General features: G+C 42.8%; 6 protein-coding genes across 6 annotated transcripts; 2 read left to right on the top strand and 4 right to left on the bottom strand.

The window, feature by feature from the left end:
- Positions 1–540: 540 nt before the first annotated feature.
- On the bottom strand, positions 541–1,175 carry Bfra_004761 (uncharacterized protein). The gene is made up of 3 exons (XM_037335157.1): positions 991–1,175; positions 785–884; positions 541–707 (listed from the first exon to the last, which is right to left on the bottom strand). The coding sequence occupies exons 1-3, from the start codon at positions 1,097–1,099 to the stop codon at positions 677–679; spliced, it is 240 nt and encodes a 79-aa protein (XP_037193691.1). The 5' UTR covers positions 1,100–1,175; the 3' UTR covers positions 541–676.
- Positions 1,176–2,683: 1,508 nt separating this feature from the next.
- Bfra_004763 (uncharacterized protein) lies at positions 2,684–3,286 on the bottom strand (the record flags this gene model as incomplete). The annotated part of the gene is made up of 2 exons (XM_037335158.1): positions 2,684–2,925; positions 2,977–3,286. 2 exons carry the CDS (start codon positions 3,284–3,286, stop codon positions 2,684–2,686), a joined length of 552 nt encoding a protein of 183 aa, XP_037193692.1.
- Positions 3,287–4,727: 1,441 nt separating this feature from the next.
- On the top strand, positions 4,728–6,028 carry Bfra_004765 (putative arginase protein; the record flags this gene model as incomplete). Its single annotated transcript, XM_037335159.1, has 4 exons — positions 4,728–4,891; positions 4,957–5,540; positions 5,599–5,910; positions 5,977–6,028. Exons 1-4 carry the CDS (start codon positions 4,805–4,807, stop codon positions 6,026–6,028), a joined length of 1,035 nt encoding a protein of 344 aa, XP_037193693.1. The 5' UTR covers positions 4,728–4,804.
- Positions 6,029–7,117: 1,089 nt separating this feature from the next.
- Bfra_004766 (uncharacterized protein) lies at positions 7,118–7,696 on the top strand (the record flags this gene model as incomplete). The annotated part of the gene is made up of 1 exon (XM_037335160.1): positions 7,118–7,696. The coding sequence occupies one exon, from the start codon at positions 7,118–7,120 to the stop codon at positions 7,694–7,696; it is 579 nt and encodes a 192-aa protein (XP_037193694.1).
- A 1,033-nt stretch (positions 7,697–8,729) lies between these two features.
- Positions 8,730–9,897, bottom strand: Bfra_004767 (putative flavonol synthase flavanone 3-hydroxylase protein; the record flags this gene model as incomplete). Its single annotated transcript, XM_037335161.1, has 2 exons — positions 8,730–9,272; positions 9,325–9,897. 2 exons carry the CDS (start codon positions 9,895–9,897, stop codon positions 8,730–8,732), a joined length of 1,116 nt encoding a protein of 371 aa, XP_037193695.1.
- Positions 9,898–10,539: 642 nt separating this feature from the next.
- On the bottom strand, positions 10,540–11,407 carry Bfra_004768 (putative hemerythrin hhe cation binding domain-containing protein; the record flags this gene model as incomplete). Its single annotated transcript, XM_037335162.1, has 3 exons — positions 10,540–10,734; positions 10,789–11,286; positions 11,339–11,407. 3 exons carry the CDS (start codon positions 11,405–11,407, stop codon positions 10,540–10,542), a joined length of 762 nt encoding a protein of 253 aa, XP_037193696.1.
- Between the last annotated feature and the right edge of the window lie 605 nt (positions 11,408–12,012).

Genomic DNA, 12,012 nt, shown 5'->3' on the forward strand with positions numbered 1-12,012 from the left:
AGAATAGTCTTACTATGTTTTCGAGTGATGAAGGTAGCCTGAAAATATATGTAGCATGGGCTGTTAGGCACTGGGATTGTCATTGTAAGCAACGAAGAGTGCGACAGCCTCACATAAGTGTAATTGGTCCATGAGGATAATGCCAGTCACGCAGAACTTACCCCTTCAAGTTCCCCTAACCTTCTCGATAATATACTTGACGAGCCGAAACAAGAAGCTAGTATTTATCATAATTATATGATCTACCGACCGCGTGAAAAAACAATAGCTGCATGGACTATCATTGAAAAGAGGGTCTCGGGGGGCTGATTAATGAGTGGAACTGGTGAAACAATTCTACAAGAACAGACTACTTGTGCATGATGACCATAAGAATTGTATCATGTTCAGAGGATGCTGAAATTAATGGTGATCTTTGAACAATGGTGGTCTGCTACTGGTTTGTATCGAGTTGACTTTGGAGCCTATCTCATCACTATGCATCAATCAAACATTCCATGGGTCACTCTAGTCGTCGCAAGGGCGTGGGAACATTGTTGTGTGATATCAATTCATTAAATCTCGTAATGGCCCATAACCCAGTCCATTCCATTCCTTCCCTAACCCCATCCAATCATAACCGTGGTATAACATCAATCAGCCCTAGCCTCCCATCGTGCATAATAGACATCGTAATCTAGTTGGAGAACTTGGAGTTGACTTGGGATCTACATGCAGGGTAATGTTAGTGAAATTCAAAGCATATGGAAGGGGGTGCAAGAATAGGGGAGATGAAAAAACGAACCCAGTCTGCTTCTCATACAATCCTCTGGCACCGTCGGTGATCTTCTCATTCTGATCGCGGGTCATAGTGTGGCCGGTCTTCTTCTCGATGAAGTCAAGTGCTGAGTATATTGTTAGCATAATATTCGCAGATTATCAATTGTAAACTGCAAACTGCAAAGGTCGTCGAAAGTCTGAAGAAAGAGGGGGAAAGAGGGGTAAACAAACCCTTATCACCATAATCCTCCTTTCCGGCACCGCCAGCAGCTTGGTTGGTGTTACCGGTGCTTCCTGAGCTTCCTGAACCGCTCTTGAGGGCGCCTTTGACGAAATCCATTATGATGAAGTTGATTGGAGTGTTTGATTGTTTGAAAAGTTGTGTAGTTGCTTGAGTATTGATTGAGTGTGAAGTTGTAGATAGTGTTGATGAGCAGAAGTCGAGCCAAGTCGTAAATGAGGGGATTTATATACCCTTCCGTATACTACAGACGCCATCATTTACTAGTGCATTAACGGCTCATGTGCCTTGATTCTTTCCGTTCTTTGAACTGAAGCTTGGTTTCGCCGTTTTGTCGTTGCTGAGCATATTTACGAATCCGGCTTAGAGGGGTAAAATGGAGCTGGATGGAACGTTCTGGTTGGGTAATTTCCATGAAGGTTAATTTTGGATGTGGGGTGAAAGGAATGACGCACGCCAAGACGTTATGTCCATCCAGAGGACCAGCTTTCGGCACGTCCTTGATTAATAAGCCAGTTCCCTTTCAAGGCCGAGAGTTGAAAAATAATTCGTAGTTTTTGACAGAACATTAATGGTATAACTATTCCTATGGCAGGATCATGAGAAAGAAGTCCTTGTGGCTTATCTGATGTTTAGCCGCCTTCTAAGCTTACGAATTTTCTACTTCAAAGACTTCGAACTTACTACTTCAAACACTATCAACTCATTCTCAATCATATTTGGCTCAGCAGATACAACATAACACTTAAACCAATTCCTTAATTTCCCTAAATCGTTTCGAGAAAGATCCTTAGGCAACTATATATTCGCATAATGCTCGATTATACATTTGCTATACCGTGAAAAGTTTAAGATTCTCAATGACATCGGAGAGATTTTCACAAACGTGTTTTGTGACTTCTGTGGGTTTTAGACGTTGCGAATTTTGCTCTCGAAAAGCTTTCGTCATGGCATGAGATTCAATGAGTGGCAATGATTAAGTTCGACTCACAGAAAAAGGGTGGAACAAAATTATGAGAATGCGAAGTTTCTCATCGTAATTGTCAACTCAGCTATTCTTCAGGTACCTCCCAAAGCTAATGAATCTGTTATCACTATTATTGACCCATCTACATGCCACAATATTCCACTATAGAACTACCGCGACCCATCATTGACCCATCTCTTGATTACTATCCATCATCACCAACCTGCCTGCTATCAACTCAATATTGGCCCTTATCCCCAGTAATAAGTACAAGTCCGTCAAGGCAATTTACGTCTCGGATTACATCTTGATAAGGCATGATCTCAATCTTGCCTTATTAGCCGCATCATACGCATGCTGATTGTGATTCATCCACTCCTGTAAACCCCACTCCCAGAAAATATGTCTTCCTCCGAGACCTTTCGCCCAGTAGATTCCACAGTTCCTGGATCTCCATCGTGTGTGCCCCAGACACCGTTGACTCTTGTACCGCCACGCGAGAATGTCATTGTGTAGGAACGTGAATTAGAGCCGAGTTGAATGATGTTCTGACAATCTTTGCCTCTTCATCGATAGAGCCTCATATTATTCGCAGTCCATGGATCGAATTGCTGATCAAGAAGATATTCGTTTCAATGGGCAGAGTTGCCTCCACGAGCAAATCGGATTATACCCTTTAATTACCCGAGGTTGAAACGACCGAAGACTTGCTGGCCTTATCCGCGTGGTGCAGAGAAGGTGTCAAGGGTGTATGATTCCGATTGACAGTAGTTTGAAGACATGGTTTTGCATTCCAATTTCCAGTGTCCGGTGATATCCCAGGGACCATCGTCGAGTTCCTCGTCGGAATCATCGGCACCATCTTCCTCAGAGTCATCTTCTCCCTCGTCATTGTCTTTTTCCTCATTATCTTCCACAAATGCTTCATCACAATCTTCATCTTCTTCCTGATCACCCTCTTTCAGGTGTCAAGCCAGCTGAGCTAGGTGCATTGGCTCCTCATTTTCACGATCCTTCTTGTGATAGGCGCTCATCATTTTCTGAATACCTTGCTTGACCATGGTATCCGGTTGAACGGTATTAGAATTAACCAGACGTTGCTTGAGAGCCTTGATATCGTTTCCTCTGGGCGAAAAGCCTCGAAAAGCGAGTTGAGCCTTCCAGAACTCAACAGGTCTGTTACGATTGTCATAGCCAAGATATAGCTCCATGAACTTGCGTCCAAAACATGTAACGTGCTCGCCGTCGTAGAGGTATTCGAGGTTCTTTATGGTTGTTCTAAGGACCTTCCGACCCTCTGGGTCATGACTTGCCTCCATGTTAATTTGGGGGTGAGTATCAAAATGCACGCTGGTGGTGCTCGAAAGAAGGTTTCCCGAGATGCTCGAAGAGTACAAGAGCGCGGGCCTCCCCAAATTCTCAGAGATTTTATGTGTTTGGCTACCGTGCTAATTCGATAGATCTTGTGAATACCACTAATTCACCGTCAACGAAGTGAACGACCCAGCAAAGTTTCAGGATTCATGTTTTATCAGGGCGATGCAGTGCTTTCCACTAAAAGACCAGACAAGACACTGAAGTTGAGAGGCCTTTAAAACAGAGTGAACTGTGCCATTTGAGATTATTTTCAAGGTTCCCCTCCGAGTTTGGAGATTCTTCTGGTCCCCATGCCAGTACCAGCAGTTCCATTTCCTTGAGTGGGTGGCTTTAAGGTATAAAGCTCGACTTCCATTTCCGTTATATGCTTTGAACGATGAAATAATTCTCGGGCTCCTTTGATCTTTTCTTGCAGTCCTTTCAGTATAAAGGAAAAGACATGGTAGTCAGAATAAAGCATCTTCAATTATTCTTTGGATGGGAATATTCGATGTGCTTTGCTTTGGATTGATTCAATGACAGTGCTGTTATCTTAAAGCCGAAAAGAAGAGTAACCTTGGCCAACACATGATCTTGGCGCTAAACCTCAATAGATGTTCCCCTCCAAATTCCCCTCATTCATGTGAAAATGATAAACGGAATACAATAACCACTTTGAAACCTCCTCTTCACGTTGAGTGAGGAATGGTTTATGAGAAGAGTTGAGGACTCCTGTTTCTCGTCGTGAACAAACATTCCCACAATCAATCATTTGAATCATGATTCTCTTGGAACTCTCGGACCCATTTTCGAGTCAAACCAAGTCATCGCCATGGAATTCAAATTCAATCAATACCGATCAACATCACCACAATGTCAGTGTCACCATGCCATTGCATCCAAATCATCAAAAGCGTCAAAGTTACTCGTTTCCGTGTTACTCCGAACGTTTCTTGACATCTTTACAAATCCTTTCCTCATTGGTGCCCCTAATCTTTTCGATTTATCATGGGATCTGTCTCATCTCGTGTATATTATCACTTAGGGGAAACTGTGGAAAGGAACTTCCTTTAAGTGTTAGACGCGATTGTGAACTCGCGAATACCTGCGCTTAGGGGTCGAATTTGGAAAAATTAGGTGAGAGAAGTGTTAGAGAGTCCCGTAAGCTAATCTTGGAAGAGCCCACCGATTACTTTATGAAAAAAGGTAGAAGCGGTTGGAGAGAAATTTCTTTTTCTACAAATACCTCAACGTTTCCTTTTCTCTTTCCGTTCTCTTTCCATTTCATTTTAAATTCTATCTCTCGATTCACTCCCAAAAAGTGGTTAATACACATCTACCCCAAAAAGGTCCTATCACTACCTCCCCACCACTAAAACCCCGCTATCGATAACTATCAAGCAACTAAAATCAACTAATTCGTACAAACCTAAACCAACAATAACCTCATCTTATTGTACAATACAACAAATTCCGTCAAAATGACTACCACATCAATGGTTCAACCCAAGTTCTTATCAAAGGCCGATCAACTTGGTGTCGTCGCTGTTGGATTCTCAGGTGGACAAGTGAGTTGCCCTTTCCTCTCTATTCTCCACCCTCTCAGAGTCCCCAACTAATCTAATCAACACAGTGTAAACCAGGAGTTGATGCTGCACCTTCCGCACTTATCAAAAGTGGTCTTTTGGATCAACTCGAAGAGGAATTGGGATACAAACTTCACCATGATAACACTGTTCATTCTTACAAAGAGTTGATTCCTTCCGAGGATCCAGATCACCGAAACATGAAGAACCCTCGCGGAGTCTCTGCAGTCACACAAAAGCTTTCTGAACAAGTTTACGAGCATGCCAAGGAGGGTCGTTGTGTCTTGACTCTCGGTGGTGATCACTCTATTGCCATTGGCTCTGTATCCGGAACTGCAAAAGCAATTCGTGAACGTTTAGGAAGGGAAATGGCATTGATCTGGGTTGATGCACATGCCGATATCAATACCCCAGAAACTTCGGGTTCTGGAAATGTTCACGGTATGCCCGTTGCATTCTTAACACGTCTCGCACAAGAAGAGAAGCCAGAGATCTTTGGATGGTTGAAGGATGAGCATATGGTCAGCGTAAAGAAGATTGTTTACATAGGTTTGAGAGATGTTGATAGAGGAGAGAAGAAGATCCTCCGTGATAACGGGATTAAGGCATTTAGTATGCATGACATTGATAGGTTTGTGTTCCCGTCGCACTAATTTACTCTGTACGCGTTCACTAATATTCTATCGCAGACATGGTATTGGCAGAGTTATGGAAATGGCACTCGGTCATATCGGCAACGATACCCCAATCCATCTCTCCTTCGATGTCGACGCTCTTGATCCTACATACGCTCCCTCAACTGGTACACCAGTTCGTGGAGGTTTGACCTTGCGAGAGGGTGATTATATTGCTGAGTGCGTTCACGAGACTGGTTCTCTGATCGCTATGGATTTGGTAGAAGTCAACCCTACACTTGAACCTGGTGTCAATGATATTGGAGCACACGAAACTGTTAGAGCTGGATGCTCTTTGGTTAGATGTGCTTTGGGTGAGAGCTTGCTGTAAGTTGGTGTTTCGGATACTGGGAATAGATACTTGAAGAGACATATGAAAGAATATACCCTTAGATCGAGGTTGACTATTTATACATTTGGTATTGGATTCCTTGGGTGGCCCTGACATGATGGGACTTGATCTTTCATTTACGGTTATACTTCGCAACTCAGAAGGATAGAGGGGCAGGTGGATCACTTTACTTTCACATGCTTAAGAAGTCGAGATAGATGTACAAATCATCGACGAAATCAATACAAAAACATTTCAAAATTTCCCCGCTCTTCATAAGTTCACCGCCGATGATAAAACTCATTGTCGTCACCGATACAACTGTTACTAAAAATATAATCAATTCTCCGATCCCCAAGTCACGAATCTCCAATATTTTCCATACCGAGTACCCAAGTACTACCAGCCTCATAATTATTTTTTTAGGCTTTAGTGATGCGCTGTGCCTTGCACTTCATCCCAGCTTCCCAACCCCCCGCCAACACTAAGCGCCCAATTACATTATTCACACCGCGAAAATGGGTGGTGTATTAATGCGCGTCGGTATTCTAGTTTTTTCTTCTTTTCTCTGAGCTTTTTCTTGCATTTCTCTATCATACATACTTCGAACGTTATCATCTATAGTTTCGCGACGACATCATTCCCCACGATCAATCAATCAATCAATCAATCGATCAATCAAACTATAATCGGTACCAGCAAATAAAGTAAGACAGGTACCAGCGGAAGATTTCTGAGCTGCACGTCCCCTTGGTTCGAGTACCTTGCAAGGTGCACTGATTTTTGAGTCTGAGTGGAACATAAATTGAACGACAACACAACATTCATTCACCGGTATTATAACATACGAGGGAGATTGACGTGGACGAGCTTGGACGAGTTATCGTACGAGATTTATTCTCGAGACTGAGATTAGGTGTGGAGAGTTTTTCGTGAATGGGAAAGGAAGAGATATAAATAGGAAAGAGTCCTGGAATCGCAAGTTTTCGATAACAGTCGAGAACGAAAAGAAGGAATTCTTTGGTGAAGATACAACTGCGACTTCAAACTTGTGGATTGGGTTCGCATAAATCTTTGGGAATCAACTAGACGATAATCGAAGGACGAACAGAAAACCTCAAAAAAAGAGCTGGGAAATAGAAGAACTCGATTTGGCATAACTGTCTTCGATACAACCAATACTACCACATAAACACCGCAAAAATGGTCTCAACACTCTCCTCCTCCTCAGGCGGCATCCGCGAACGCTCCACCGTCCTCCTGACCCGCACCCGCACAAAATACCGCTGGCCCCCTCTCCAATTGAACTTCTGGATCCTCATGATGTTAATCGCTTCCTGCACCATCCTAGGTATCTCCGCCTACTTTCTCTCTGTCCAAAATCAGCTACATCTCCGTGTTCCTTGGTATTTCCCCTACTGGGTCGTCTCTGCTTCTCTCGGTGTCGTATTCCTGCTTATTATGCTCTGGCTCATCTCGCAGCGTCAATTGCTTCCGGGTATCGTTATATTAGGGACTTTTATACTGTTCGTATTATGGCTAGTAGGATTGATTGTGTGGAGTATCGAACTTTGGGGTCCTACGGGAAACGTAAATGGAAACTGCAATTTGTATGTTACGGCGAATCCGCAGAGTGGCCCTTACTCGTCGACTTTGGCGTGGTTGATGCAACATTCGATTTGCCAGAGTTGGATTGCGGCGTGGGCGTTTATGTTGATTGGGGTTGTCTTTTTGTTCTGGATGATGATTATGAGTTATCAGGTTTACAGGATGGATGATTAGGGGAAGCGAGGAAAGAGTGCGGGATGCGAAGAATGATTTGTGATGATATTATGAGGTGGGATTTAGGATGGCGAATGGGTGGGGGAAAATAGGGTATTAGGAACAAATGTGTAGGACGGATCTACGAATGGGGGTTATCATACGACCAAGGGTACTAGCAGCTACATGCTAGATGGATGAGTCACGAGTGATGCATGGACAAGGCGTTTGGGAAAATGGGAGGAAGGATATCATTATCAAATCCCATACTTTTCATTTTTATATGTAATGTACATGTTGTGTATGTGGGCTAAATAGGTGAAGCGAAATCATCTCAATGGGGGAAGTGGCAGCTTTGTCACAGATCTCCTCAGCTAATTACACTTTGCATTGAAATTCTAGTCCCATGCATTTGTGATATTAATTGTGTTGTTTTTCAATTAATGTTTTCTATCATTTAATGGAAAATCGAAATATCATGCCGCTTTGGGACAGGTTTACGAGTGCTAAATTGTGTCTACATAAGAGACTACTGCATCATTAACACAGGTATGCTATTCATCCACTCTACGCCGAGTCTAATTCATATGATCATCGATCAAGATATTCTATTCCAATCTTTCAATATGCTGGTCTTGGGGATTGTTTAACCATGAGTTGGTGTTGAAGTCAGTGGGGAGGTAGAGTCATATAGCTTGAGTGCTTCTAGAAGTGGTATGCGATACACGAGCAAGAAGATACGTGATGTCGTTACCGGAGAATTGTGCCATGATGATACATAAGCTGACTGCACTTTCATATAAGGACTACAAATTTAAAGCAGTGTGTCAGAAAGCCAAGCTGTAGGCCAGCGGAACAACAGAGATAATTCTGTGTCTCTATCGTGCGAAAATGTGCAGATATTTGAGACCGTAAAGAGTAGTGTGTCATGATGTTACAGTAAATAGTGAGAAGCACGTTTTCCATCAACTTGGAGTCAGTGAGCAAGACTATTAGTGGTATTTGTGTTATAATTGACGCTAATAAGGTACAGAAGTCCATGGCAACCGTGATTTCAGTATTTTCCAGGAACTGTCATGGCCAAACGATCTAATACATATTTCCCGGCAGTAATCGGAGGATACTTGGAAGGATTTTCCTCACTTACACAAGACGGTAATGTCTCAACAGTCTCATCATAATTAATCGAGAAAAATAGGGGTACCGAGTATCGAGTGTTGCTCGTCCTGTTAACAACCCTGTGAATAGTACTTCGATAGAGTCCATTTGTCCATCGCATCAAGAAATCTCCAACATTGACTACGATTCCTCCTTCAACGGGCTCAGCAGCGACCCATTTTCCGTCTGGACTAAGGACCTCTAGACCGGGAGTTGAGTCTTGGAGGAGGAGAGTAAAACATTCGTAGTCTGAGTGAGCACCAAGACCAACTTCCTCTTCTTCATTTGAGGTTAAAAGAGGCTTGGGGTTCGAATTTGGCTTGTACTTTATTAGTCGCGCAATTCCTCCAGGATGTGTGACTAGTGGATCAAAGTAATCTTCTGGAAGAGATAGAGACAAGGCAAATAGGCGGAACAGGTGTTTGCACAATTCCAAGACCTGTGGGACAAAATTAGACATATAAAGACAGATCTTCGACAAGTCAGCGTACCCTTCCGTAATAGTCTGCAATGCCTTGATAGAAACCAGGAATTTCAGCTTCGTTAGGCCATTGATTTTTACCACCAGCAGTTGTACCGTCAAGCTCGACGTATTTTCCATCCCCACCTGTAGGATCCAAACCATACTCATAACCCCAATTGAAAGCCTCTTTTGTTTCTTTAGTTTGAAAATCATTCACAGATGAGTAACTAGCCGGTTCATATCCTCTAAATTGATCTGAATTCCTCATGTGAACTGCATCTTTCGAGGACTGAGGCAGTTCACTAAAGAAGCGTTCGCAAAGCTTGAATACTTGATCGCAAACATGCTGTGGTATTCCATGGCCTGTGATGTAGAAAAAGCCAACATTCGCACATGCTTCATTGATTTTCTTCGCGACCTCTTGACGGTCGGCTAAGGATGATGAGAATGAAGGGGCCAGATCGATTATTGGAAGTGATCGAAATGAAGAAGGACCAGAGGTATCCGCAAGACGAGATTGGAGATAATCTTGTATTTCCTGCGCAGCACGACGTGTGTTATCATTGGCAATATCTGCCCTTTGTACAGCAGTTGCAGCCATAGTATTGGAAATTTCAATTTTCGCAATTGTTAATTTGGTTGAAGGCGGGTTGCGTGTGGTATTTCTATGACGACAAAGGTGGGGTAGATTGTTATCGTATTCTTATCGAGAAGGTCATGCAGGTTGTGACAAACAGGAACTGAGCGACGGCAGGCATCACTGCTTAGATATTGTTTATGGTAACTTCAGTCGCCAGGTCTACAATGCAAAATAGCGACATTGATAAGACCCAATTTCTAGAAACTAATCGGGAACAAATACTTGCTGGAGCAATATCAGAGTTCATCATCTAGTTCGGTGAGGACGGAAGCAATGTTGATTTATGATATTGAAGATAGGCAGCGCTAAGATCTCGGTAGGACAAGCAATCAAAGTTCCTTAGCCAGGGGTTTCATTATTAATAGCATCATCATGGCCCTGGAGATCCCTAGCTAACACTAACCAACGCCATCGTGCTAACCTAAAAACTTAAATATAAATTCAATGACTCCCCAAGACCCAACCAACGCATGAAACATACACACATTTTGTCCCAAGGCCATCTCGAAATGTACGGATCCTAAAGATCAGAGTTCCAGTCCTCACGTTTCCCTCATCTGAACCAATACCCACTCTCAAACCACAGTCAAGCAAGCTCATTAATCATGCAAAAGGAAGTTCCTTCGGTACCCCATAATCGTCACAGCTTGAGAACCTCCAGGCTCCTTTCAACTTCGGAATGTATATCCACCTAAATATCAATCCCACAAACCACGGAAAGGGAGGGAATCTCGGCCCATGAATACCAGATTCATATGTCACATCCGAGTTTGTGATTAAGAACGGGACATCTCTCGTCTATCGATACATCAGCTAAGTTTAAATTTGATGACTAAAGTTGAGGAATCATACTTTGTCAGCACTTTTCTTCGAATGTTGAGCCATCGCCTTCCCACATTCTTCCCAATTGATCGATTCATCCTTTTCCAGATCCACTAGGACGCCAATTTCGTGATGTAAATGACTCTCCAGATCAGGTCCAAAAGCATCAATTAATTCCCTCAATCTGAATCCATCAAAGGGTTTCGCATCGTCTTTCACTCCCGAAACATAAAGATCGAAAGCAAACAAGCCCGGAAGAAATTTCTCATGCTCATTATGGTTGTTAGTGAAAACGTCATTTCTGGAACTTTGCTCATCGAGTAATTTGAAATAGACAGTTTCTTCAGCGGCATGGTGGGAATGAAGAATAGAAGACCATGCATCGCAGAATTTCATAAAATCTGCTATATCGACGGTCTCTTTTACGTTGGGCGCTTGGATATAAATGCAATTCAGACCTCTGAGAAGAATGTTATGAAGTAAGGCCATTTCTGACGCATTACGAGATGCCAAAGATTCGGGTTTGCCCTGTCATTATGTGAGTTTTTGATATCGCTATCAAACCGTTGAGTGCACATACATCTAACGATCTTCTCGGAGTTGAGAGTAGTTTGAAGGGGCTATCTGCCCATTTTTTCGTAAACTCCATTGCGAATATAAAGAAGATGATATTTTTCGAGATAAACCGAGTTCTTGTAATTGTACAAATATAACGGTTCCCCGCGTGGTCATACCCTCAGTCGATTTCGGTTGGCTTGTCAGTATTCCACATACCAGCTGATTTGTGGCGTGATGCAACTGAACAAAATCGTATGGTTGCGACAGCTTTGTCAAATTCTATTGGTTACCTTTAGATGAACTCCTACTCCTCTACATAGAGAAGTGCCTCGTTTATCTGCCCTTTAGTTGCTAAAATTTCGGTAATTGTTGTGAATGTTATGGTGAGTGGTGGTTTTTGGACTATTATCTCCGGTTTCTTGAGCTATTCACGCTTTTCATGGTAACGTGCAGGCAGGCATTGGAAGAGGGAAATCATGCTATGTTTCATAAAGTGATCTGGAAATTGGTTGATATTAAACGATCTTTGATTCGATCATGGTCTTTGATTCCATGAATGCAAATAAAACATTCGATTATGCCAGCACCATCTACCCTCTACATACCCAGGGTATTCGTGTGATCACTGGAAAGCCTGGTATAGGTTCTTTGGTGGGTATCCACTTCAATCATTGGTAACAAAATCGTGTATTGTTG

This window comes from Botrytis fragariae, assembly GCF_013461495.1.
Source record: "Botrytis fragariae strain BVB16 chromosome Unknown tig00000050, whole genome shotgun sequence".
Taxonomy (NCBI): domain Eukaryota; kingdom Fungi; phylum Ascomycota; class Leotiomycetes; order Helotiales; family Sclerotiniaceae; genus Botrytis; species Botrytis fragariae.